Source organism: Canis lupus, chromosome 27, assembly GCF_048164855.1.
Source record: "Canis lupus baileyi chromosome 27, mCanLup2.hap1, whole genome shotgun sequence".
Taxonomy (NCBI): Eukaryota; Metazoa; Chordata; class Mammalia; order Carnivora; family Canidae; genus Canis; species Canis lupus.
In genome coordinates this window covers 26,059,989-26,084,697 of record NC_132864.1, presented here as the reverse complement: position 1 = coordinate 26,084,697, position 24,709 = coordinate 26,059,989, and the positions used below count along the sequence as shown (strand labels likewise).

The following is a 24,709-nucleotide window of genomic DNA, read 5'->3' as shown; positions in this document are numbered from 1 at the left end:
AGAACTACAAGATGGCTTTAGAACCTTTTCAGTAAATGGACAACAGCGGGGAACTCTTCGGGGAATCCTGACTCGCCTCTGAACGTCTAGTCATTAAGGATACTGTTTGTGAAAGTTTTGATGACATCCAGTTTGTTATGAACTATATAAAATATTCATAGAGGGATCCCTGGGTGGCGCAGCGGTTTGGCGCCTGCCTTTGGCCCAGGGCACGATCCTGGAGACCCGGGATCGAATCCCACGTCAGGCTCCCGGTGCATGGAGCCTGCTTCTCCCTCTGCCTGTGTCTCTGCCTCTCTCTCTCTCTGTGTGTGTGACTGTCATAAATAAATTTAAAAAATATATAAAAAAAATAAATAAATAAAATAAAAATAAAAAATAAAAAAAAATAAAATATTCATAGAAAAAGTGCTGAGAGCAGATCTGTAAACACGTTACCAATGGATGTCTCAGGTTGGCCAAGTCATGGGTGTCTGTGTTTTGGTTTATGTGAGTGCATGTGATTTCATGTTGGTTTTGTCTCTATGCTTTTTTCTGATTTTTTTCACAGAAAGTGTGCATGGGGGCAGCCTGGGTGGCTCAGTGGTTTAGCGCTGCCTTCGGCCCAGGGCCTGATTCTGAAGACCTGGGATCGAGTCCCACGTTGGGCTCCTTGAATGGAGCCTGCTTCTCCCTCTGCCTGTGTCTCTGCCTCTCTCTGTGTGTCTCATGTCTCTCATGAATAAATAAATAAAATCTTAAAAAAAAGGAAGTGTGCATGGATTAATTTTGAAAAAATAAGTATTATATGTATATATATTTATTTAATCTCTACATCCAACGTGGGGCTCAAACTCACAACCCTGAGATCAAGAGCCACATGCTCCATCTACTGAACCTGGCCAGGGTGTCCCAAAAAGTAACTGTTATATTAAAAATATAAACTTGAGGAGAGAGATAAGGCCAATGAGACAGAAAACAAGGTGTGTACTGCCGAGAGGCCTGGACTGGGGGTCTCGTGGACCGCTGAGGCCTTGCCCCACCCAGCTGGTCCAGTGCTGCCATACAAGGTAATGGTGAGTAATAATAACAAATCATAATCATCATAATAAATGTTGAGCGTCCAAGCACTTGATGGACTTTATTTCACTTAACCTGGGCACAAGGGGGACTATGAACACCCAGTTTTACCATTGAGGAAACTGAGGCACAGGGAAATGAAGTCACCCAGCTTAGGGCCACCCATCCGGTACTGGAATCGAACCTGGATTTGTCAAACTCCAGAACCGTTTTATTTATTTTATTTTATTTTTTTTTATTTTATTTATTTTATTTATTCATGAGAGAGAGAGAGAGAGGGAAAGATACAGGCAGAGGGAGAAGCAGGCTCCCTGCGGAGAGCTGATGTGGGACTCGATCCCAGGACCCCGGGATCATGAGCTGAGCCGAAGGAAGACACTCAACCACTGAGCCACCCAGGCGTCCCCAGAACTCGTTTCTTAACCACTGTCATCAGTGAATTTTCAGGGAACAATGAAAGCCTCGGTTACAGATGAAGTCAGAGGTGATCCAAGCCTGCGGGACTGGCTAGGAGGAGGAGGAAGACGGCTCAGCCAGGGATGAAGTGGGCAGTAGAACTGCCAGATAAAATGCAAGACCTATAGTTCAATTTCAACCTCTGATAAATGGTGGGTAATGTCGTCCTGTACGCATATTCCCCCTCAATATCTGGTGGTGCAGGAATGCTGGCCTCTTGACTCTCTGGCTCACCTCCTCCAGGCAGCCTTCTCTGATAGGACTCCAACACTCCAGGCCTGCCCATGCAATATTTAAGGCATCATTATACTAAAAAAATTATTCCGTGTTTATCTGAATTTCAAGTGCAACTGGGCATCCCGTGGGGGTGGTTTTTTTATTTTGTTTTTTTGTTTTTTGTTTTTTGTTTTTTAATTTTACTGAGTTATAATTGACAGATAAAAATTGCATATTTTAGGTGTACCGTGTGATGATGTGATATAAGTACACATTCTGAAATGATTGCCACGATGAAGTTAATGAATACATCCATCATTTCACATAGTTACTATTTTTTGTGTGTGGTGAGAACACTTAAGATCCACTCTCCTAGGAAATTTGAAGTATGCCATAAGCACCATTATGAACTAGAGTCACCACGCTGTACATTAGCTCCATTACAAGATGGAAGTCCTGGGCATCCTATATTTTTGCGTGCTCAATCTGGCAGCTTTGGGAGCTTGTACTTAGCAACTCCCATCCTTGGGGGTATTTCCTGACCACCCAATTCCCCCCTACTGAGACAGTACCGGGACCACCCAACCCCAGAAAACTAGCTTTGGCTGGGATCAAAGACCAGTGAGCTTTCAGACTTTATTTTTGTTCGTAGAACACTGAGAAAAGCTTCCCTGGATACCTGCCAGGTAGCAGAGAGAGAGAACAAAGGAACACCCCACCAGTTCCCGCAAATCAGCTGGCCTAAAGAAAACACCCCCCACAAACATACACAAAAAAGAAATCTACTTCAAAAGGCTGCCTGACACGGATTCCCACTGTGACCCATTCCTGTGTGCAGACTGTTAACAAAAAAGTCAGGCTGGAGAGAGCTCACAAGGACGGGGCTCGGGCTCTTCTCCTCAAAAACAGCCCTCTTGCGGACTCAGATGGATCCACTAGGCCAAAATTCCTGAACACAAACGGGAAACCCCAGTGCTGGGATAGCCTCTCATCCTGCGCTGTCACGGTCAAGGTCTGGGGTCCTAACGGTTCCCCATCTGTGGGGAGAAAGTGCGTGGGAGAAAACCCCACTCTGGATGCCTGCCAGCGACACAGGGTGTCGGAAGAAGAGAGGGTTAGCCCCCAGAATTTAAAAAAGGAACAGCTGCACCATTTCTGCCTACTGCAGAAATGAGCCCCATGTCAGCGGTTCTTAGAGAGGGCGGCCCCTGGGCCAAGAGCAGCAGCATCACCTGGGAACTGGTGAGGAATGCAGATCCCCAGGCCCTGCCCAGACCTGCTGGACACGTCCCTCTGGAGAGGCCCCAGCAGGTGTGTGTGCACGCGTAGACCGCTTCATTACAATGTCATCGACAAAAGATAAACTACTCATCTTTAAAAGGTATAATCTGGGCACCTGGGTGGCTCAGTGGCTGAGCATCTGCCTTCAGCTCAGGTCATGATCCCGGGGTCCTGGGATCGAGTCCTGCATCGGAGCCTGCTTCTCCCTCTGCCTGTGTCTCTGCCTCTCTCTGTGTGTTTCTCATGAATAAATAAAAAAATTTTTTAAAGGTATAATCTGATAAGCTATTGCTGCAATAAAGACAATGACCATACCCATCGCCACCCCAAAAGTTCCCTTTTATCATTCTTTCTCCCCCCGCCGCCCACCCCCACCCAGTGCCCAGGCAACCCCCATCCTGTCTTCTGTCACTGGCAGCCCGTCTGCAATTTGGAAAGTTTCACATACATGGGGTCATACAGTTATTCTCTCTTTCATCAGAGATTTTTATCAGCATGATGATTTCGAGAGCCATCATCTCCGGGATATGCTAGTCGCTCCTTCATTTTTACAGCTGACTAGAATACTATCTTTATTGATACTCCACAGCCACTCACCTGTTATTAGACACGCAGGTAGTTAGTTGTTAGGTTTGGGCTATTGCAAGTAAAACTGCCAAGAACTGGGGACGCCTGGGTGGCTCAGTGGTTGAGCATCTGCCTTTGACTCAGGGTGTGATCCCAGGGTCCTGGGATCGAGTCCTGCATCAGGCTCCCCCTGTCTCTGCCTCTCTCTGTGTGTCTCTCATGAATAAATAAATAAAATCTTATTTTAAAGAAAACTTGCCAAGAACTGTCAGGTCACAACCTTTGTCTGGACATGCACTTTTATTTTCCTGTATAAATACCTAAGAGTAGACCAGTGTATCATACAGAAAGTGTAGGTTTCACTTTTTTAAGAGACCGTTTTCACAAACAGCTGTACTGTTTTACATCCTTGCCAGTGGCGTGTGAGAGTTCCAGCTGCCCCAAATTCTCACCAGCACTTGGCATGATCAGTCTTTTAAAACCCAGACGTTCCAGTGATGGTGTAGTGATATCGTAGTGGTTTTAATTTGAATTTCTTTAAAGACTAACGATGTGGAGCGTATTTTCACGTGCGTATCAACCATCCGTGTGTCTTCCTTGGCAAAGTGTAGGTTGAAATCTTTTGCCCATCTCTTTGGTCAGGTTGTATTTATGTGTTTGGATAGTCGTCCATAATATTCTGGATTCAAATACTTTATCAGATATGTGATTTGAGAATATTTTTTCCTGGTCTGTGGTGTGTATTTTCATATTAACAGTGCCTTTCAAAGAGGACTGTGTGTTTAGTGGCCCATCTAAGAAACCTTAGCCCAAAACAAAGCCAAGAGAAATCTTTCCCTCGTTTTCTTTTTTTTTCTTTTTTAAGATTTTATTTATTTATCATTGAGAGACACAGAGAGTGAGAGAGAGAGGCAGAGACACAGGCAGAGGGAGAAGCAGGCTCCATGCAGGGAGCCCAATGCAGGAGGCCAAAGGCAGGTGCTAAACCGCTGAGCCACCCAGGGATCCCCCTCCCTCATTTTCTTCTAGAAATATTATGGCTTTAAGGTTTACATTTGGGCCTATAATCCATTTTTATCCATTTCTGTGTATGGTGTGAGGTTGTGGATTGAAATACGTTTTTGACACAAGAATTCCCCATTATTCCAGCACTATTTGTTTCCCAAACTGTATCTTTGTTAAAAGGCTTTGGCATGGAAATGATCTATCCTCCCCAAGGTGGTGAACGTCTATTCATTCCTCAAACCCTGTCAAATGTCCCTGTAGCTAAGAAGCTCTTTAAACTATCCTCTGAAAAAAAAAAAAAAAAAAAAAAAAAAAAAAAAAACTATCCTCTGGTGCCCACGGCATTTTGGGCAACGTCTGGCACATTTGTATCTCACATGACTGCATCAGTGCCCATATCCGTCTCTCCTGAGAGAGTAAAAATTTGTGAATGGAGACCATAATCCCAGCACTTAGCACAGACTTGGCATAGGAGCTGGTGGTATATGCATTGGGTGGTGGGTGACTCAGAAACCAATTGTTAAAATATAAACCAATGAATTTTTTTTAAAGCAAACAAGTCAACACCTTGCTTTTTTAAACATCTCTACCATCTCTCAAGGTCCTACTCACAGACCACATCTTCCAGGAAGCCATCTCTGAGTGTACCTACCCATGGGAATCACCAATAATATTGACTAAGAGTACCTGATTGATGGATCTAGGCCAAGACCTGCGCTCAGCACTTTATGCCCATCATTTCATTTACCACTCACCCCGACCCAATGAGTCCGATACTACGACTCCCATTACTTGACCGGAGAGGATACAAATGTTCGGAGAGGTGAGGTCTGAGGTCATGTATCTAATAAGTGTCAGAGCCGGGGTTTGAGCCCAGAACCCACACGCTTACCTCTCCGAATACCACCTCCTGAATCCCTTGATGTGTACAAGTCCCACTTACCCTACAAGCCAGGCCCTGCAAAGGCAACCCTTGCGTCCCCCACATGACCAGTCCTTGCCAACCACTGGTTAAAAAGAAGAGTAACACAGGGAGCACCCCCATCACGCTCCCATCCTGGCCACGGGGACACAGACACCCACACCCCTCCCCCCAGAAGGACCTCCTCCTCACCTTAGGCCATACACCCATGCCGAACGAGCTGCTGTCTGCCATCTGGTGAAGGTACAGCTCCGTCCTGGAAGCAGAGAAGGGACTGGAAGTCAGGGAGGGGCTGCCCACCTCAGTGGCTCGGCAGACCAAGTGTTCATCACGGCAGAGGGCTCCCAGGGCCTGCCCCAGGCCCTTGTCCCCTTTCTGGAACATTCCTCACTTGCAGCTCTTCCCCGGCCCTTCCTAAGTGCCAGGAGAACCCAGCATGAAGAATCACAAGCTACACCCAAGGGAGCAGGTTCTAACTCCAGGTCCTCTGCTAACCGGCTGCGTGAACTCGCTCCAGGGTAATCTCGGGGCAGTGGACCTGAATGAGTCCTTGCCACCTGCTAAGTTCAAAGATGCCAACCCTGTCACTCACCTGAGATCCAGGTCCAACCCCGCTAGCATCTGGGAGAAAACCTCGAAATTGCCTTCCCCTTCTGGCTGCCGGGCCACACGGCTCTTCTCCAAAAGCATCGTCTGCAAGGGGAGCGGACGGGACGTGGTGGGCCCTCGGGGTACACCTGCCGGCGGGCCTGCGGCCAGCTACCCAGAGGCCCCGTCGGGGTGCCCCTCTGCCCTGATGCACTTTGGGGGGGGGGCAACAGCTCAGATCCGCACTCTGCCGGGACAGGTCCGTATGGAAAGTGCACCGTCCCCCATCCCACTGGCCCGGAGCCCGCCCAGGGCCTCGACTAGGGCAACACTCTCCCGATGAAAGCGCCCAGAGGCAATGACAGCTGCACGGAGCCAGCGGCCAACACCCTCGACACCCTCGTGGTGAACAGAAGCTGACCAACCTGGACCAACCTGACCCGCGTGCTGACTATTGGTGGCACTGCAGGGCCAGGACAGAAAAGGGACTTCGGGGGCACCTATGAGTTTTCTTTGAGTCTGGATATCATCCCAGCTCAGTGTCCAAACTGCCCTGCTAATAACCTGGTCCTATTTTCTGCTCAAACATGCGTGAGGCGAGAAGGGGAGCGGCATGGTCATCGGGGTGCTGGGGGCCAGCAGGCCCTGTGCCGGGTACACGCGGCCGGCCGCGGAGGGCTGGCGAGCGGCTGTTTCACGTCAGCTTATGCTTGTAAGGATCCAGCGGATGAGAGGCTGGGCTATATGTTTACCCATGAATATTTCATCCCTGCAGCATCCAGAGGTGCAGACAGGCCGGCGATGCTCCGGGATGCTGAGCGAGCCAGGGAGGAGGTGGCCACGGCTGGGGGAGCCACCACAACTTAGCCACATCCCAGGGACCCAGGTGGAGACGTGGCCCTCCCTATGCCGGGGCTGGGGATACTGCAGGACCAAGGGCCCTCCTCTCCTGTCCACCAGAGCACGCACCTGGAGCTGAGCGGCCGTGACTCGTCCCGTGGCATTGAAGTCCAGCGACATCACCATGGCAAACCGGGTGGCACTGCAGCTATGGCTGGTGGACACAGAGCCAAAAGCCTGGAGGATGGTGAAGGTAGCTCGGATCTTCTCCACTGTTGGGGGCAGGAGGCAGGGCGTCACCCATGGCCCAGGAGCCACCGCCCTCACTTCTCACAAAACCACCTTCCTCACTGGCAGCTGCACCAGTCCAAGCCCATCTGGGCCCAAGCCCCAGCAGACTCCCCGCTGCCTCCCCAACTCACACTAACCCACACACATTCCACCACTGCCCTGGTTGTGTACTGCAAGCAGGATGCAGAGGGAGCAGGATGGAGTCAGGAAGGAGACGTGCGCGGCCAGGATAGATACAGCCCGATGACAGGGGCCTCCTGGATCTGATCCAGAGGGGCAGGGCATTAACGTTCTCAGGCCTGCTTTGAGGTAGTTCACAGGGTAGCAGCAGCCTTGAAAAGCCCCGCTGGCTCTCCACAACTATTTACTGGGCACCTACTATGTGCTAGGCACTGTGCCGGGCACCTGGATACAGTCTATCCTGACTCCCACCCTCAAGCTCATGTGCTCACAGCAGAACTGTGAGCCAAGACTGGTGCCTCTCTCCGCTGCATTCCCAGCCCCTTCTATGGGTCCGGGGAAGAGTAGGTGATCAATAGAGCTTTGGAATAACGCCACTGACACAGCGGCACCCATAACAGTTAAGGGGATTTGATATGGCTCTGCCTTTGCTGGATCACTAATGTGCAAACCAACCTCCCTATGCCTCTGATTCCCCATCGGAAGATGGGGATAGTGATAGTACCCACGTCGGGGCACCGGGGTGGCTCAGCGGTTGAGCATCTGCCTTCAGCTCAGGGCGTGACCCTGGGGTCCCGGGATCAAGTCCCACATCAGGCTCCCTGCATGGAGCCTGCTTCTTCTGCCTGTGTCTCTGCCTCTGTGTTTGTGTGTGTGTGTGTGTGTGTGTGTGTGTGTGTGTGTCTCATGAATAAATAAATAAAATCTTTAAAAAATAATAATAATGATAGTACCTACATCATGCGGTTGTCACAAGGACTAAAAGATTTTAATAATGTAAAGCCTTTAGTCCCTGCTCCAAAGGCGGTGTGGCTAGTATTAGAATTGTGATCACTAGAAAAGCAATGTTTCCGAGACTATGTAATTCTCAGTGGGGAGAATATTGCCCCCAAGAGGGCAAAAGCGGATTCTTGCTGGTAGGGAGAATGTTGCTTTCTTACGTATAAAGCACAGACATGCCTGCACTGCATGAAGAGAACGCAGTATATCTATGACAATAAGATTTCATGGTAGGGGGTGATTGGGGGAGAAAATGTCCAAAAAGCCTCCTTAGGGGTGCAGCAATGAGAGAAACATTGAGAGCACGGGCCCAGGGCCTGGAGCTCCGGAGCCAGGTGGTCTGGGTTCGACTCTCAGCTCCAGGATGTATTAGCTGTGTGGCCTCAGGCAAGCTAGTCAACCTCACTGAGTCCTAATGGTTTCATCTATGATATTTGAAGAATAACATCTGCCTCATAGAACTGCTTTTTTTTTTTTTTTAGAACTGCTTTAAATCATAAATAAGTTAATATGCTTGGAATACAACTGGCGCCTAAGTCCTCAGCAAACATTTATTATAGTTACTATTAATATTGTCATTATTATTATTAATTGGCACTCTTTCTTTAAAGCCTAGCTGAAACATCGCTTCCCCAAGGAAGCCCCCCACCCCCTCCTCTCCTCTGAGCTCCCTCTGCCTCTCTCCTAACCAGCTCTGCCACCACTTTGTGCAGAGCATTCAAGTTTGGCACATATGCGAAGTTCGGTTGCCCTTCTGGCTGTCAACTCCTCATGAGCATAGGCCCTGCCCTTCTGTCTTTACCTATTGGGTCCCCTGTACAGTTCAGCAGATTGTGCACTGCACAAGGACACCATTTCCAAGGGGCCCATCGTTTACATCATACAATCATAGGTCAGTATATTTATTAGGATGATTCCCCAGCACGTGGCAGGCAAGTGTTTGGCTCTAGCAATGTCAGTGTATGATAATTTTCCTGTGGTTAGCTGTGAATGTCTTGAGGAAGGAACACCTTTTTCTAATTTGCACAAGGGTGTCCAATGGACAGGTGGCCCTGCCCAGAACCAAGCACAGGGTCTGCACATAGGTGATCCATGAATGCCAGCACACCTTCCCACTCTCCCCACCCTCTCCCACAACCCACCCCGGACACACATCACGTGGAGACCACAGTACCTGAGACCCTGCCATCCACACTGCCTGCCATTGCCACCAGGTGCTCCAGGACCTGCTCACAGCAGGTGGTCTTCCCAGCACCACTGCGGCCCAGAGCCACGATGCTCTGGTCTCTCCGCTGACTCAGTAGCGCCCAGTATGCCCGCTTTGCTAGGGAGCCAAGGTGGGCTGGCAGGCCGTCCCGGCGGCCCCTGAGCATCTGCAGGAAGATGATCCTAGGCATTAATCTTCCCACCGCAGCCAGTGCCCAGGGAGCACCCCAAGACAGTGCCCTACCCCAGCCTCGAACGCTGACCCCTATGCCTGCCTGCCATCCTACCCCAGCCTGGTCAGAGGAGTCTGGAATTGGGATAGCCTAGACTAGACTAGACTCCAAAGTCTAGCCTTGGAGTTTAGTTCTGCCCCTGACTCACTGTGAGTCCTTTGGCAGCCTTTGAGCCTACTCTGAATCTGGGTCTCCTCTTTAGCTCCCAGGAGGCTTGTGTTGGCTCATTATTGGATAGTACTTGCCCGGAATGAGGCAGCTGGATGAAATGGCAAGATTGATTAGTGATGTCTGCCAGGAAAACAGAAGAGGCATGGGGTAGCTGATGGTACATGTGTCATGTATTTGCCATAACAGTTTTAGGTAATACCTGAGGTCCTCCACTCCATTCAGTCACCCACTCATCCATTCATTTACTTTTCATTCAATTAAAAAAAATTATTGAGTGTCTACTATGTAGCAGGCACTGTTCCAGGCACTGGGGGCAGAGCACTATGCAAAACGGATAAAGGAAATCCCTCCCAACCATGAGGAGATACTATTGTATACCTCTTAGAATGGCAAAAAAAAAAAAAAAAAAAAGTTTTTGTAACACTCACTACCAGGGGATCCCTGGGTGGCGCAGCGGTTTGGCGCCTGCCTTTGGCCCAGGGCGCGATCCTGGAGACCCGGGATCGAATCCCACATCAGGCTCCTGGTGCATGGAGCCTGCTTCTCTCTCTGCCTGTGTCTCTGCCTCTCTCTCTCTCTGTCTGTGACTTAAATAAATAAATAATAAATAAAATAAAAAAAAAAAAAAAAAACACTCACTACCACATTCTGGTGAAGACACAGAGCAACTGGCATCTCCTACAATGCTGGTAAGAAGGCTCAAATGATACAGTCACTTGGGAAAAAGTGAGACAGACGCTCATCATACAGCCCAGCAATCCCACTGTTAAGGACCTACCCAAGAGCAATGACCCTTTATGTTCACCAAAGACCCTCCATGCCACTGGTTCTATTGGATATGTATTCAATATATTATATTCTGGCAATATATTCAAAATCACCAGAAACTAGAAACAGCCCCAAGTGCCTTTTAACTAGTGAATGAAGGTAAGCGACCATCCTGGTTGTAACAGCGGGAGTCCCCTGTCCCAGAACACCCTTCCCTCCTGGGGAAACCAGGACAACCGGTCACCCAGTGAGTAGACAAACTGGGCACGCACTCCATAGATGAACCAGTGGCCAGTCGCCGCAATCACATGGGCCAATGCCAAATGCATGGTGGTAAGTGGAAGAAGCCAATTCAAAGGTGACCGGCTGCACGATTCCAATTATATGACTTTTCAGAAAAGGCCCAATGATAAGAACAAAAACAAAAAAATAAAACAAAGCCCAGATCAGTGCCTGCCAAAAGCAGGACATGGAAGTGGAAGGTGACGACAAAGGTTCCAGGGAGCTTCTCAGGGGCCATGGAACTGGAACGATCCTGTAATTGATGGCTGAGTTGGTTACACAACTATACGCGTTGGTCAGAAAATTCTAGGCCCATAAGCTGGGAAGGGTGAATCGAAGTGTATGTAAATTATACCTTAATAAATCTGACTTAAAACAGCCCTGCCTACGGAGCTCGCTTTCTGCTGGAAGAGGCAGATGATAAACAAAATAGGGAATTAAACTATATCTCATGGGAGACGTTTTAAAGCCTTGAGCCTGCATGAGATTGCCAGGGAGGTGGGCTTTACAGAGGAGGAGAGAAGAGGTGTGGGGACAGGGCACTGGGCCTTGGCGAGGTCAGGGAGACCAGCGGAGGAGGCTGAGGGGGAGGGCCAGCGGGACAGGGGGAGATCCAGGACAGGGGAGTCCTGGAGCTCACGCAGGGAGCGTCTGCAGGAGGGGGGCGGTGCTTGGCCTGGCCAAATGCAGCTGAGGGCCAAGTAAGGGGAAACCAGAGGTCGGCGCATTCGGAATTGTGTTTGGCAGCATGGAAACCACTGGTGACCTTGATGAAAGTCGGCTGAGCCTGGCCTTTGGGATAGAGGCCGATGGGAGATGAAACAGTGAGTGGGAAGGCACCGAAATGGGCCGGGCAGCGGGCCTGGCTGGAGGAGGACATCCGAGAGCCTGGCATGACAAACAGGCGACCGCTGGGCCAGCCAAGACCCCATCTGCCCCCTCCAGTGCCGTTGCAGGGCCAGGGCTGCAAAGCACAGTGTGGTGGCATTTCCTGTCGCCTGGACCTTCGGCCTGGGGCTCAGGCCCATTCCCAGCTCTCTGCTGGCCTTTTCACCTTTTCTGCCCAAGACACCAAGGCACAATGATGAGTCCCTGTCCTGACACAGAACACAGGGCTCAGAAGGACCCCAAAGCTGACGAAGGTGGGACAAGCCCCTACCAGCACCCCCCTCCGTCCCTGCACTGGCTGGAGACGGCCTCTGGACACGCAGCAGGCAGAGAGTCCTGGGGTTCTGAGCCCCGGAGCCACCTCCCACTCTGGGAACGCCAAAGTTCAGGGGACAGGCTATCCCATCTGTCAGGCCCCTCGGGGAGGGGGTGCCGGAAGGGCAAAGAGAATCCTCCTAATCCAGGCCCCCGTGTACACATACAGGTGCAGGCATGCACACGTGCCTTACGTGCTTGCACATGGGTGTGCTCACAGGCACATGCACCCAACCACGTGGCTCGCAGCCACACAAAGGTGTCCCCATCTACACCACACACTCTCAGACCCATGCTCACACACCTAGGTGCCCCCACACCCCCAGGCACACACCCAGCTCCCAGCCGCTGAGTGGGCCAGACTTCCAGTGAGAGAGACCCTCAGCCCTGCCCAGGCCCCGACCAAACCCATCTCAGGGTGGCCCCAGGCCCAGGCTCACCGCGGGCCTGTGCTCCCACCTGGTGGCCATCTGAAGAACCAGACTTGACTCAGCCAAAGCGCAGAAGGTGGTTTCGGGTTTAGACTGGGGAAGCTGGACGCTTTGAGGGGGCCTCACCCTCATCCCAGGGTTACAGGGCCTGGGGCATCACCGAACTCAAATTCCCTCTTACAGGGCACCTTCCAACGCCTGCACGTTAGTCTGCCCGGGATCTGCAATGGAGGCCTCGGGCCAGAGTAGTCGGCGAGAATCTGGCTCAGCATTAGGGCCTGTCCTAAGTCTCCCAGGAGCTTATGAGGAGCAAGAGGAACCATCAGCTTCTTGGGAGGCTCAAGAGGCCTGGGGCTGCACTCCCAGAAGCACGGCCCTCACAGCAAGGGAGGGGAGAGTGCACACAGCGGACAGCCAGGCTGGACGGGCCACGGGCTGGGGAGCACCTGACCGGGAGGGGTGGGGAAGAGAAGTCTTGGGGGGTCCAGCCCGTTCCCACCTACCCTCCACGCAGCAGCCGAGGGGAGCCTGTTCTGGCACAGGGCACACCATCTCACGCCTCTCTGAAGACCCCCAGAAGCTGGCATCACGCTCAGAGCAAGAGCCAGAAACATTAGGATCATAACAAAGAACTGGTGTGACCTCGTCCCCACGTGTCCCTGACGCTCAGCTGCTCTACTGGACCACGGTTGTCTTTGCTAGTGGGGGCCTGTCTTCCCCTGTCGAGAACGGAAGCCCCCCAAGGGCAGGCTTCTCTATCCTCCCTGCTCTCCCTCCCTCCTGTCTCAGTCAACATCCTGTGGGACCAGCCAGGGGGCCCCGGCTCAGAGGGTGCGCGTGTGGCTGCAGGTCTCGCCACAGGGTGGCGCTGAGAGCTCGCCTTTGCTGTCACTGTCTTGACCAAAAAAAAAAAGAAAGAAAGAAATCAAAAACCAAAAATCCCAGCCATTTCTATACTTTGCAGGAAAAGAGTAAGTACGAGCAGAGTGGAGACTTCTGGGTCCCCATGTCTGTGGGTGTCCGGGCCTGCCGAATGTGCAGCATGGGCTTCGGAGCCCAGAGAGGCTGGCGGTCCAGGTTTAGCTTGAGGACTGGCCCAGCAGATGTCACATGCAGCTAGTAAGGGTCCCTGTCTCTTCAGGTGTGCGTGAGCGTCCGTTGAGCTCTTCTGCTCAGGGGCTTGGAGCAGGGCCTGGCACAGGGCTGATACTCCTTCAATACTTGCTGGCATTGTTACCATCCCCAAGACCCTGCTGCTTCTAGCTGTGACTCCTCGTCCCCCTCTATGGAGGGGGGTCAGGTGGTCTGCGATGACCACTATGACCACAGTGACCATGATGCCCCGGATCTCGTATCTGGCAGGATGCTACTCACAGACGGGTTTGCAGGGGGCTTTGGCTGCCCTGCTCTCTCCTCTGAGATGCAGAGGGAACCCCCACACCCTGAGGACACCCCATGGGTGTCTGTCGAGGCACCTGTCCCCAGCCCTGTCCCTATGATCCCACTCACCTTGCCTGCAGAGTGTGCTGGGGGCCCTGGAGGCTGGAGGACGATCAGGTCTGGCCCCTTGAAGGTACAGGGCAGCTGTGCCCGGTAGCGATGCAAAAGTGTGTTCAGGACACTCGATTCGTTGACACTGACCAGGGAGGCCAGGTCCTCAGCCTGGTCCAGCTCAGGGGGGTTGGCCTGTGGAGCATCACACAAAGTGTCCTCTGGCCTCACACACACACACACACACACACACACACACATGCACAGCCCTGGTGACCCCATCCCTGGAGAGCTGTTTGCCACACACCAGGACAGAAGACAAGGACTCTGGAGAGAGAGAAACAGGACCCTACAAGTGAAATAAGGGTACCCTGCTCCTTTGCCCTTCGTGCATCCTGAGGGCCACCTGTCTCCTCACGCTGGTCCTCCTTCCTGAACTCACTGCCCCGGGAGGGCGATGCTCCTGAGAGACTTGGCAAGATTCAGAGAGCCTCCCGGGTCTCAAACACCACACGGACGGTGGTGTTCCAGAGTGAGGAAGTGCCCGTGGCTGTTGCCTCCTCTCCGGCTCTTGCCAGGAAGCTCTGCGTGTGTTCTGTGATTCTCGGGGGCCAAGGCCAGTGCCCAAACAGCCCCATTTCTCTGTCAGCCCATCATGCATTGATCCCTTGGAAGTAGGCCCAAACCCTTCCAGAAGCAAGGGATGATTGCAGCTTCTTGGGGCATCCATTCTAAAAGGCTTCCTACTATTCTTTCCAGCTTCAAAGAGTTTTCTGGGCCTATGGCTCTGGGGTTTGCGTCAAGCCTGAGCTCTCTCATGGGTCAGCCTCTTTGTTTTTTTGTTTGTTTGTTTGTTTTGTTTTGTTTTTTAATTTTTATTTATTTATGATAGTCACACAGAGAGAGAGGCAGAGACATAGGCAGAGGGAGAAGCAGGCTCCATGCACCGGGAGCCCAAAGTGGGATTGGATCCCGGGTCTCCAGGATCGCGCCCTGGGCCAAAGGCAGGTGCCAAACTGCTGCGCCACCCAGGGATCCCATGGGTCAGCCTCTTTGTTAGGGACACAGGCCTACTGCAAACTCTGAACACCAGCTGGGGTAGAGCGCCCAGGGTGGGTAGAGGGTGGAGAAAGGGGAATGATGAATGAGGCCCACACAGACCTTCTGGAAGAAACACCTTCTTGATTAATAATAGTCTGTGAGAGATGGAAGAGGATCAGGACAGGACCCTTTTCCCCATCATTATACTCTAAATCTCAAAAAGATTTATGGTGTGCTACAAAAATTATGCAAAACATAATTGGGCTTATCAACCAAAAGAAAAGGTAATACCCAAAATAATAGGCCATTGAAACCTAAGCTACAGCTAACGACAAGCTGCAAATTTGGCTCTGAGTTCCCTGGCAGCCAGGGTGAAAAGGGAAACTTGCTCCATAGCATGATTTGCAATGTTCATAAAACAAAAAGTGAACTCCCAGTTCTGACAAACAATGTCTGTTAATGTGTCCTCATAAAGAGAACACAGGGATAGAGCAGCAACCTGCCCCCTCAACAATATACCTCCCGCAGAGCAATGAGTTCCATGATGGTCTTCCTCACAACTCCCTCCGGGGCTTTGGGCCAAAGCAGACTTTGCAGTCAGGTGTAAGGAAATCTCTTGCAGGGGTGGGGGAAAGAGGTGTGGAGTAGGTGGGGAGGGAGACAGAGCGCTCACCCTGTGAACATGCTCCTCATCCACCTCGGTGATGGTTTTGTCAGCATCGATGCAAAGTCGTACCCTGCCTGCCGGCAGGTCAGCTGTTCCCTCATCTGGCTTCAGCACGGTTGCTGGTGACAGTCCAGAGAGAGAAAGAGGACAGGCTCTAAGCTGAGAAGCCAGACCAGGGAGCTTAAATAGGTGTCCTGGCTCAGGTCAGAAGGGGGCAGCACTGTCTCCCCTTGGGGCCTGCTCACATGGAGGCTTCCGAACTGTGACCCCAAGTCCTTTGAGGACAGCAGCTGGGTCTGCCCCACCTTGGGCTTGGTGCCAGGCACAGGGCAGGCACCCTGAGGGTTGGGAGCATACGGACTGCCACCTCCCCTTCCAGGCGTCCGTGGCAGACATCACTAATCAATCACTCTTCCCAGCCGTGTTCTGACTGGGACTCATAATTGCCTCTCGGTAGAGCGTGGTCACGACTACTTGACAACAGTGGGCTCGTGAGATGAAACCCCTTTGCCCATTTGCACCACACTTCATTTCCTGGAGGAACACAGTAGGGGCTGAACAATGCATGGGGCATCAATGAATTCATTAAATAATTAATTACCAAAGCTTAATTGCCTTTGGAAACAGTCCCCAGGAGACCAACTGCCGGGTGGGGCAAATGGCACTCAACGCTTCTCAATCCAGAGGCCACAGACCCCCACCCTGGACTCCTTGTCCCTCACCTTTCCCCCCACCAAACCGTGATCCAGCACCTGCGGCTAGTGGCAGAGGGGGCACAAGAAGAAAATACAGGAACCCTCCTCTACTTAGGGGTTAACACCCCTAATTACCAAGGGTAAATCCATCCTTCTGAACCAGCCAGACCTTCTCTGCCTCGTACCATCTGTCCTCGGGCGCCTGAGAGCAAAGATCACATAAATCAGAGCAAGAGGACACTTCCCCCGGCCGCCACCCCACCCCACCCCGAATCAGGAGCGAACCCAGGAGTCAGTGGGAGTTTCTTACAGTGGATCTGGGACCACCCAAAGCAGAATTTCCCCCAAGGAAGAGCAAAGGGGGGGGTGCTTATTTAAATGCAGATGCCTTGGCCCCACTTGTGGCCTTTTGAATGGGAGCTCCAAGGCGGGGCCCGGGAATCCGCATTTTGAGCAATCCGCCCTCCCCGCTAGGGACCGCAGCCCCTCACCTGGTCCGAATCTTCGCTCTGGGCTCCCCTGCTGCCCTCGGGCAGGCCTGGCCCCTCTTCACTCTCCCTGCGACTCCGAGGCCTTTCTGTGGGGCCATCCCGAGCAGGGGGTCTGGGTCCTTCCACCTCCATCTCCAGGGCCTCGGCCCCATCAGCTGCTCCCGAGCGGGGCTCCCCGGCCTTCCGCGCTGCGCTGTGTGGCCCGCCCTCCTTCTCAGCAGCCGCCGGCGTCTCCCCGCGGGCCCCCACCTCCTTGGGGGCTTTCCAGCCCTTCTCTGTCTTCCCTGCAGCTTCACCAGCCTCCCGGGACTCACCCTGGGGCTGTCCTTTTCCTACCTTGGCCCCGGGCTCACCTGACTTCCCAGGTGCACTGGGATGCTCGCCTGCTTTGCCCACCTCTCGGGGAGCGTCCCCCCCCTTCCCGGCCTTCTCCTGCTCCTTGCTCCCCTTCTCCACCTTGATCTGCGGTTCCTCTGACTTCTCTGCCTTACTTGGGAGGACACTTTCCTTGTCCTTCTTACTCTGGGGACCGTCCCACTTGCTCCTTCTGCCCAGGGGGCCTCCCCACTTTCTCACCTGGATTTGGGCCCCAGCCCTTTTCCCTTCACCACCCACATCCTTGGAGAGATTCCCTTTTGCCATCTTGCTTGGGGGGTCCTCTGCCCCCTTCTCTGCTGTTTCCACCTGCTCCCCTTGGCCTGGCCCCTCTCTGCCCTGGAGCTCATCCCCTTTCAGCCCTTTGGTCTGGGGGGCCCCGTCCCCTTTCCCCCCTGCACCTTGTTTTGTTAGTAGCACCATGCCTGGGTCCCCAACACCCTCAGTCCGGGGCTTCTCGGCCTTTGTGGCTGTGTCCTTAGTGCTGGCCTGGGGGCCACGAGGAGTCCCTGGAGTCCCCCCCTTTTTTTCCCCTCCAGGGTCTGTGGCTGGGGGTGGGGTCTTGCAAGCAGGGGCATCACGGGGCTGGGTCCTCTGCTCCGGCTTGGCTGCATCTGGGTCTAGCTTGGCTACCATCAGCAACACGTCACCCCTCCTCACGCCTCTCTTGAAGGGCAGGGGTTTTCTGGCTGGTGTCCCAGTGGGGCCCGATTCCTGGGGCTTCTCGCCATTGATGCTGGTCATCAGCACGGAGTCTGTGGTGCCGGCCCCCTTGCTCTCCTTGCCCGGAATGTCTGAGTTCTGCGGAGAGCTTAACTGGTTGCCTTGGGAAATTTGCTGGTTTCCAGATTTGGTGCCACTGTCGGACTTGCTCTTGGGTTGGCTAGCAGAAATTTCTGGGGTCTAGGAGACAGGCCACAATCATACTTAGCTGCTTGCTGACCAGAGAGCTTTGCCATTTGCTCACCACTCCCTCCCTCCCTCCCTCCCTCCTTTGTTCACCCAGCCATTCATCCACCCAAAGACCTTCAAGCGCCCACAAGATCTAACAGGCACTGTGCTAGGCGGTGAGCCAAACCCCAACACCCTGGACCTTGGCCCAACACCTCAAGACCAACTTCAGAGCCCACAGACCCAAGTTCAACTCCTCACTTTGCCATTCGCTAACTGTGTGGCCTTAGGTATAATTACTTGCCCTCCCTAAGCCTGTTTCCTTATCAATAAAATGAGGATCATAAGGGCCTACCTCGCATGGTGAGCGTTAGGATTCATGATAATATAGGAAACTGAGCCCAGCACAGAGTAGGTCCTCCTGCCTTGCCTGGCCGGGACATCTGTGCTACAACACCCCCTGCCAGCTCCCCTCCCGGGCCTTGCTGCCTTGTGGTGTCATCTCTGCTCAGAGTTCTGTCCTCAAGCCCACCTGGCTGTGGCCTGAACTGCTCACAGGGCCCGCTGTGCCGAGGCCTCTAGAGGAAGAGACCCGGGTGGGGAGCGCAGGTCCGCCCTGATGCCTGGCTTCACCGCCTGCCCTCGCCTGGGTACCGCCATCGGGCACCGCGCTGATGCTGGCCTCCCGCACAAACCTGGGCCCAGGAGTCTGGGGTCCTCACCCTCCGCTTGCACCCAAAGCAACAGCAGGATCATGTTGATTCCACCCTCATGGCCTCACACCTGTGTCTCTCTTTCCAAACCCGGCTCCACATTCACCTGGGCCATTGTCACAGTCTGATCTGCTGTTCCTTCAATTCGCTGCCAGCCATTTTAATCTAAATCAAAAGATTTTGGCAGTGGCCCATAGCCTATGGGAAAATTATTCAATACCATCCCCTGCCATTCAGAGCCCTTAAAAAGGAGCCACCACCCTCCATTCTGGTCCATGGTCCCTGCTTGTTCCCTTTGAGTCACGTGGGGGCATCTCCTACCACATCTGACCAGCCTCTGCTTCCATGCTTCATCCTCCGTTAGCTCCCTGCCTGCGATGCTCTCTCCCGTCCTCACTTACCCATGCTCTGCTCATCCTTCTAGACCCAGCTCCAATGCCACCCCCTCCACAAATCCCCGCCTGCAAACCTCAGTCAGAACCTGTCTCGGGCACCCCCGAGGCCCCAGGGCACCGTGCTGGTACACGGTCTGTGGCGATGATCGTAGTCTGCAGCCCATTCTAGCTCCGATGTGTATCTCTGTTCCGTTTCAGGTGGCGGATGCCTCAAGGACACGGCCTCTATCTATAGCTTTGTAATGATGATGATGATGACAGTACTAACAGCCATCACGTGTAGATCCCTCTTACCAAGGGCCCAACGTCACCGTCATATCCTACTCAACCCTCCTAGGAACCCAGGGAGGTAGGTTCTGAACTGCCCCCTGTTCTACAGATAAAGAAGCCAACACAAGGATATCAGGTGGCCCAAGAGACAAAGTCAAAATGTAAAGTCATGCAGGCCCCCATGAGTCTAAAGTCCACGTCCTTACTGGATGCATATTACCAGCCTTCCTTATCCCTAGGACTCACTAGAACCTCCAGGGAGCTTTACAAAAATACTGATGCTTTGGCCCCAATCCCAAAGAATCAGATGGAGTTGGTCTGGGTTGTGGCCCCCGGTGATTCCAGCGTGTAGCCAGGGCTGAGAACCCCCACTCCAGGGCCCTAGTGGCTCCGTCTGACCAGAGGCCAGGGAGGACATAGCCTTGGAAAGGGGATTGGCCTCACTTGTCAAACATCACCGCTGTCTATGCCATTTTGAAGAGTGAGTCAAGGCCGTATTTTTAACCAAACTGCCATAGTGGAGACAGTAACATGGCTCTGAGCCAAACAAGATAACCAATGCGACCCTACCTCTCTCCCACCCATGGGCTCTCGTCCTTTGGATTTTCATAGTCGCCAAAGCCCCCAATCCACTCTGCGGCCTTCTTGGTATACGGGAGGAGGTGCCTCTAGAATCATTGAGGCCAGGAGGCAACTCACACACACCCATTTTACAGATGAGCAAACCGGACCACAGATGAGGCCTGGACCACACAGAGGGGTGGGTCCTAGGACCCAGCTGTCCTGACATTCCATATGAGTCCCTTTCTGCCCCTGTCTCTCACTGACTGCCTGACCTTTGGAAAGCCAAGTCACCTCTCTGAGCCTCATTTTTACCTCCCTGCAAGATGGTGACAGCTTCCAATGGCTCGTTGCAAGGATTACATGAGGACCTTGTGCTGGGGTGTCAGCTGTGCGGGGGGAAGGAGAGAATCCAGTTATTTACCAATGGGGACAAGAAAATTAAATTGGTGAGAACTAGCCAGGGCTTGCTGCCTCAGAGAAACATGTCCCCAGGCTGCCCTGCTCCAGCCCCAGGACCATCTTGGCCCTTGGTCCAGACACCTGTTGTGGTCTGAGGCCTGTCCATCCTGCATCTTGGCTCTGAGTCGCTGCCTAGACTCTGGGGTGACAGTTTGTCCCCATCCTGTGCTCAGTTCTTAGCTTGTGCACCATGACGCCAGCACGGCCGGCAGCCTGTGGGACAACTTCCTGCTCAGGTCTCCGCATCAGCCACCTTGCTCCCCAGAGTGGCCCTTCCTGAGGCAGCTCCCCAGAGCCAAGAATGCACAAGCCCTTGCCCTGGCTCTGCCTCTATCTGGCCTCATGACCTTCAGCAAGTTGCTTGACCTCTCTAAACCTCAGTCTCCACCTCTAAGAAGTGGGTACGATTCCCATCTACCCTGTTGCTGCAGAAGAGCTCAAAGGAGCCAATGAACGGCAAAGGGAACCTTGTCTAGTAACAAACGGCACCCGCTCACACTGCATCATGACCTAACAACAGCTATGGAGGCTGACTGTGGCCCCCCACTTATGCCTGGCTCAGGCAGGGGTGGGGACAGAGCCCATCCTCCCTGTAATCCTCCCCCAGAAGACTTGGCAGGGACGTTTCAACAGTTGCTGCCATTCAGCTGCCGGAGAACTTCTCTGATACAGCGAAGCCATTGTAATTGGACAGGTGCAGGCACGTGGGGGACAGCACAGGCACACGGGGGATGGGACAGGCACGTGAGGGATGGGACAGGCAAACAACAGCTGGAGGGATGTGGGGGGGCGGAGTCAGGCTGGTCACTGGGCCCGAGCCAACTCCAGGCCCCGAGGCCACTGGGTCACTCAGCCCAGTCACTGCAGTATTTGCTCCACCTCCAGGGTGCACTGCAGAGACTCCAGTAGAGGATAAATTTGCAAGTCCTTAAAGCACAGGGGAGGATAAATTTGCAAGGAGAGGATAAATTTGCAAGTCCTTAAAGCTTGTCCAATGACTGCTTCGATTTAGTGGAATTCTTCAGAATAATTAAGGAATTTAGCGGACACCGACCAATCAGAAATGATGCCAGCTAGGTACTAAGGTCTCTACTCGTGCAAGCATTAACCCTTTAATTGTTGGCATGTGGCCATTCTGAGGGACTTGGGGGAGGGGCAGCTGGAGGGCAGGGGCCGGGGTCACCCCTGTTTGCCACCTGGCATAGAGAGGTCTCAGTATCATTACAACCAATACACCCATAACCAGTAACCGAACATAACCAGTAACTGAATAGCTTGGCCACATAAAGTAAGCTAGCTACACATTGTTAGCCAACACCTAGGTTTCTCTCTCTGCAAAAGTGGGGTTAAAATGATCCCTGCAATCGCTGGTCAGCTGATGTCCTTCATGCATTCATTCAACAAACATTTGTCCAGCACTCACTCTGGACCAAGTTCACAAGAGGTGCTCCATATACAGAGTTGAAGGAGAGAGAACCACCGGCCCTAAGGAATGCCCCGTCCAAAAGTCGCACGATCAAATATTTAACTCTGCCGACCTCCATTAAGACAGACACAGAGGGCGCCATGGGAATCAGAGAAAGGAAGGCAATGGGGGAGCTTTCCAGAGATGTACTATTTGAGCCGGGTTCTGAGGGAGGAATAGGAGTTCGGTAGATCGACTGCAGAAAAGGACATTCCTCAGAGAGCAGGAGCGAAGGCGAGATGGCCACTGAATCTAGAGGCTCATAGGAGGGGACTGTCCTGTTGATTGGCACCTGGTCCCCTTCCTGCGGGGCCACTTACCTCTTGTTCTGGAGAGGCGAGCGCTGCCTCTTTCCTCAACCTTGCTTCTTTGGACTCTTTCTCGGTCTCCCGGACCAGCTGCTTAATGAAGCCCCCTGGGATGACAGAGAAAAGGGGAGGGGGCGAAGATGGTGGAGGGCTCTTGTCTTCCTCCCGAATCTGTTTTGCAGAAGCAAAGAAGGAGAAAGCTCAGTGAGTGAACCAGTGCAAGCAGGCAGACCTTGGAAAGGTTTGTGATGGAGCCTGGGAGGCGGCCCAGGGGGACATCCGTGACCAAGCACATGTATGAGAGGCCGTGGCAAAGCAGATGGGGTCGGCCGGGGCTCCGGGACGCCTTGAGACAGCGCATGGAGATGGAATGCATGAGCAGCAGAGGCCACCCTGTCTGTGTGATTTCTGCCTGGACCCAATTTCCTCATAATGCGAATCTGGCCCTTGGGTTCCCTTCCTGGGCGGGGAACAGACCATCTCTGGGAGGAGCTAGTACAGCAGGAGCTTTTCCATTTTCCAGAAGGGGATGGACCCCAGGGCACCATGCACATTCTCTGCCTCCGCTTGCAATTAAAATAATAGATTGATCAGTTACTCACTGATGACACGCCAGGGACATGGGAAGGTAGGGAATGGCTCGCAGCCACGGTTTATATAAAAAAATCCAGCCCTGTGGCTACAGCCCACTCCACTGATGCAGAGCTGTGGCTTCTTGATGGTCCTTGAACCGGGACCCAGGCAGCCAGGGGCTCCCCAATACAGGATCCTAAAGTTGGGGGGCTAGATACTGCCATTTTACACCAGAAACATAGCCTAGACCCAAGCTGGCTGGAGTTGGCGTGTAGCTAAGGCTCCTTTGTGGACCACAGGGTCCTCGGGGACTGAGGCAATGGGACCTGTTCTAGGTGACTGGGGTACATCTTTAACCAGCATCATTGTGGCCACCCGTGGGGGCGGCGGGGTGGCAGAAATCTGTAGCACTTTTTATGGCAGAGCCACACAGCGGTTAAAATAAGCTACTTATCAAGGTCCTCCGCGTGTGGCTGGCAAAGACTTGATCTCAGCAGCCCAGCTGATAAAGGGGAAATCCGAAGGGGATAGGGACGTCTAGGAGACAAAGCAGAGGCCAAGGGTTAAGGCTGGTTGATGCAGCCCCCTGTCCGGGGCTCACTGACCCCACGCCTCTCCCTCTCGATGGGGCCCAAAAGCCACCTCATAAGACAGAGCGAGGCTTACGGCCCACTCAGCAGGTGTCACCCCTGCTTCCTGCAGCATTGCTCTCAGTGCTACACCCGGAGCAGTCTGGGAGGCAGCCAGAGAGAAGCTTCTCAACCGCCTCACCCCTCAGCCTCTAACTCATCAAATCCTACACGAGGGTGGGAGGCGAGGCGAAGGAGAGCTCAGGCATCAGAGACAGCCCTTCGTGGAATCTTGTGAAAAAATACAAAAGGGAGAAGAATAACTGGGAAGAAGGGCCCGTTTCCAGTTCTCCATGGTGACAGAAGGCAGGGAGCACGGAAACCCGTCCCCAAGGCAGAAGTCTGGCAGCCACCAGCCCTGTCCCCGCCCCGCCGCCCACACAAAGCCGGTGTTCGTGGAGGCCGCCCCGGTGATCCAGACAGGACAGCTGGTCTACCCTCAGTCCCCCGCTGCCTACTGAGGAACAGGAAGAGAGCGGCCAGGCATGGGAGGAGTTCAAGGGGCTCATGAACTGGGTTGGAGAGGCCTCGGCTCACCAGGGCTGGCCAGAGGGAGTGGAGCGGGGCACTGGACACGTCACAGGGAGGTACGGATGCCAGATGCCCCGCCTGAGGCGGGAGGGGACAGCCTGGCCACCCATGCTCTGGCTTGTCCTCCCGCTTGGCAGTCGGCCCTATGGCTGTCGCCTGAACCCTGAACGTTACTTTCCTTCTGCTCCCACAGGGCGAGGCGTGATGAGATGGCCATGCTGAGGCAGTGTCAGGGCTGAGATGGGATGACACGGAGCTCTCTGGCGGGCAGCACGAAATGTGGCTTTATGGACACACACACGGCACACGACACTGACGCATGGAGACACGGGCGCGGACAGGGGAGAGAAGAGAGATACAGGTTAGCTCTTGGACACAGCCCTCCTCCCACCCCCATCGCGCCACGAACCAAGGCCACGCCGCCGGGCACAGCCCGCTGGGAGGACGACTGTCAGCAAGGGGGCCGCTGCCCGCGGACTGGACAGCGCCCCCAAATCCTTTTCCCCTTGACCCACCCTTTGTCATTGAGACATAACCAATGTCAGAAAAGTATAGAAATATACAGCTCAGCGGCTCTCACCTAAAGATCATATCTATTTAAGCAGCATCCTGATGAAGAATAAGAAAATATTATTTTATTTATGGGCAGTTCAAGATGGGACAGATCTAATC

General features: G+C 53.2%; 1 protein-coding gene across 1 annotated transcript in view; it reads right to left on the bottom strand.

Annotated features, from left to right (window-relative positions):
- The window catches only part of MYO18B (myosin XVIIIB), a gene marked incomplete at its 5' end in the record, with an annotated part of 242,336 nt that extends 218,014 nt beyond the window's left edge, over window positions 1-24,322 (bottom strand). The window contains 10 exons of the mRNA XM_072801883.1: window positions 5,699-5,762; window positions 6,099-6,199; window positions 7,064-7,206; window positions 9,360-9,558; window positions 13,989-14,165; window positions 15,685-15,797; window positions 16,509-16,575; window positions 16,865-18,142; window positions 22,317-22,475; window positions 24,044-24,322. Coding sequence (XP_072657984.1) covers window positions 5,699-5,762; window positions 6,099-6,199; window positions 7,064-7,206; window positions 9,360-9,558; window positions 13,989-14,165; window positions 15,685-15,797; window positions 16,509-16,575; window positions 16,865-18,142; window positions 22,317-22,475; window positions 24,044-24,322 — 2,580 coding nt within the window. The remainder of the gene's footprint in view (window positions 1-5,698; window positions 5,763-6,098; window positions 6,200-7,063; window positions 7,207-9,359; window positions 9,559-13,988; window positions 14,166-15,684; window positions 15,798-16,508; window positions 16,576-16,864; window positions 18,143-22,316; window positions 22,476-24,043) is intronic.
- Between the last annotated feature and the right edge of the window lie 387 nt (window positions 24,323-24,709).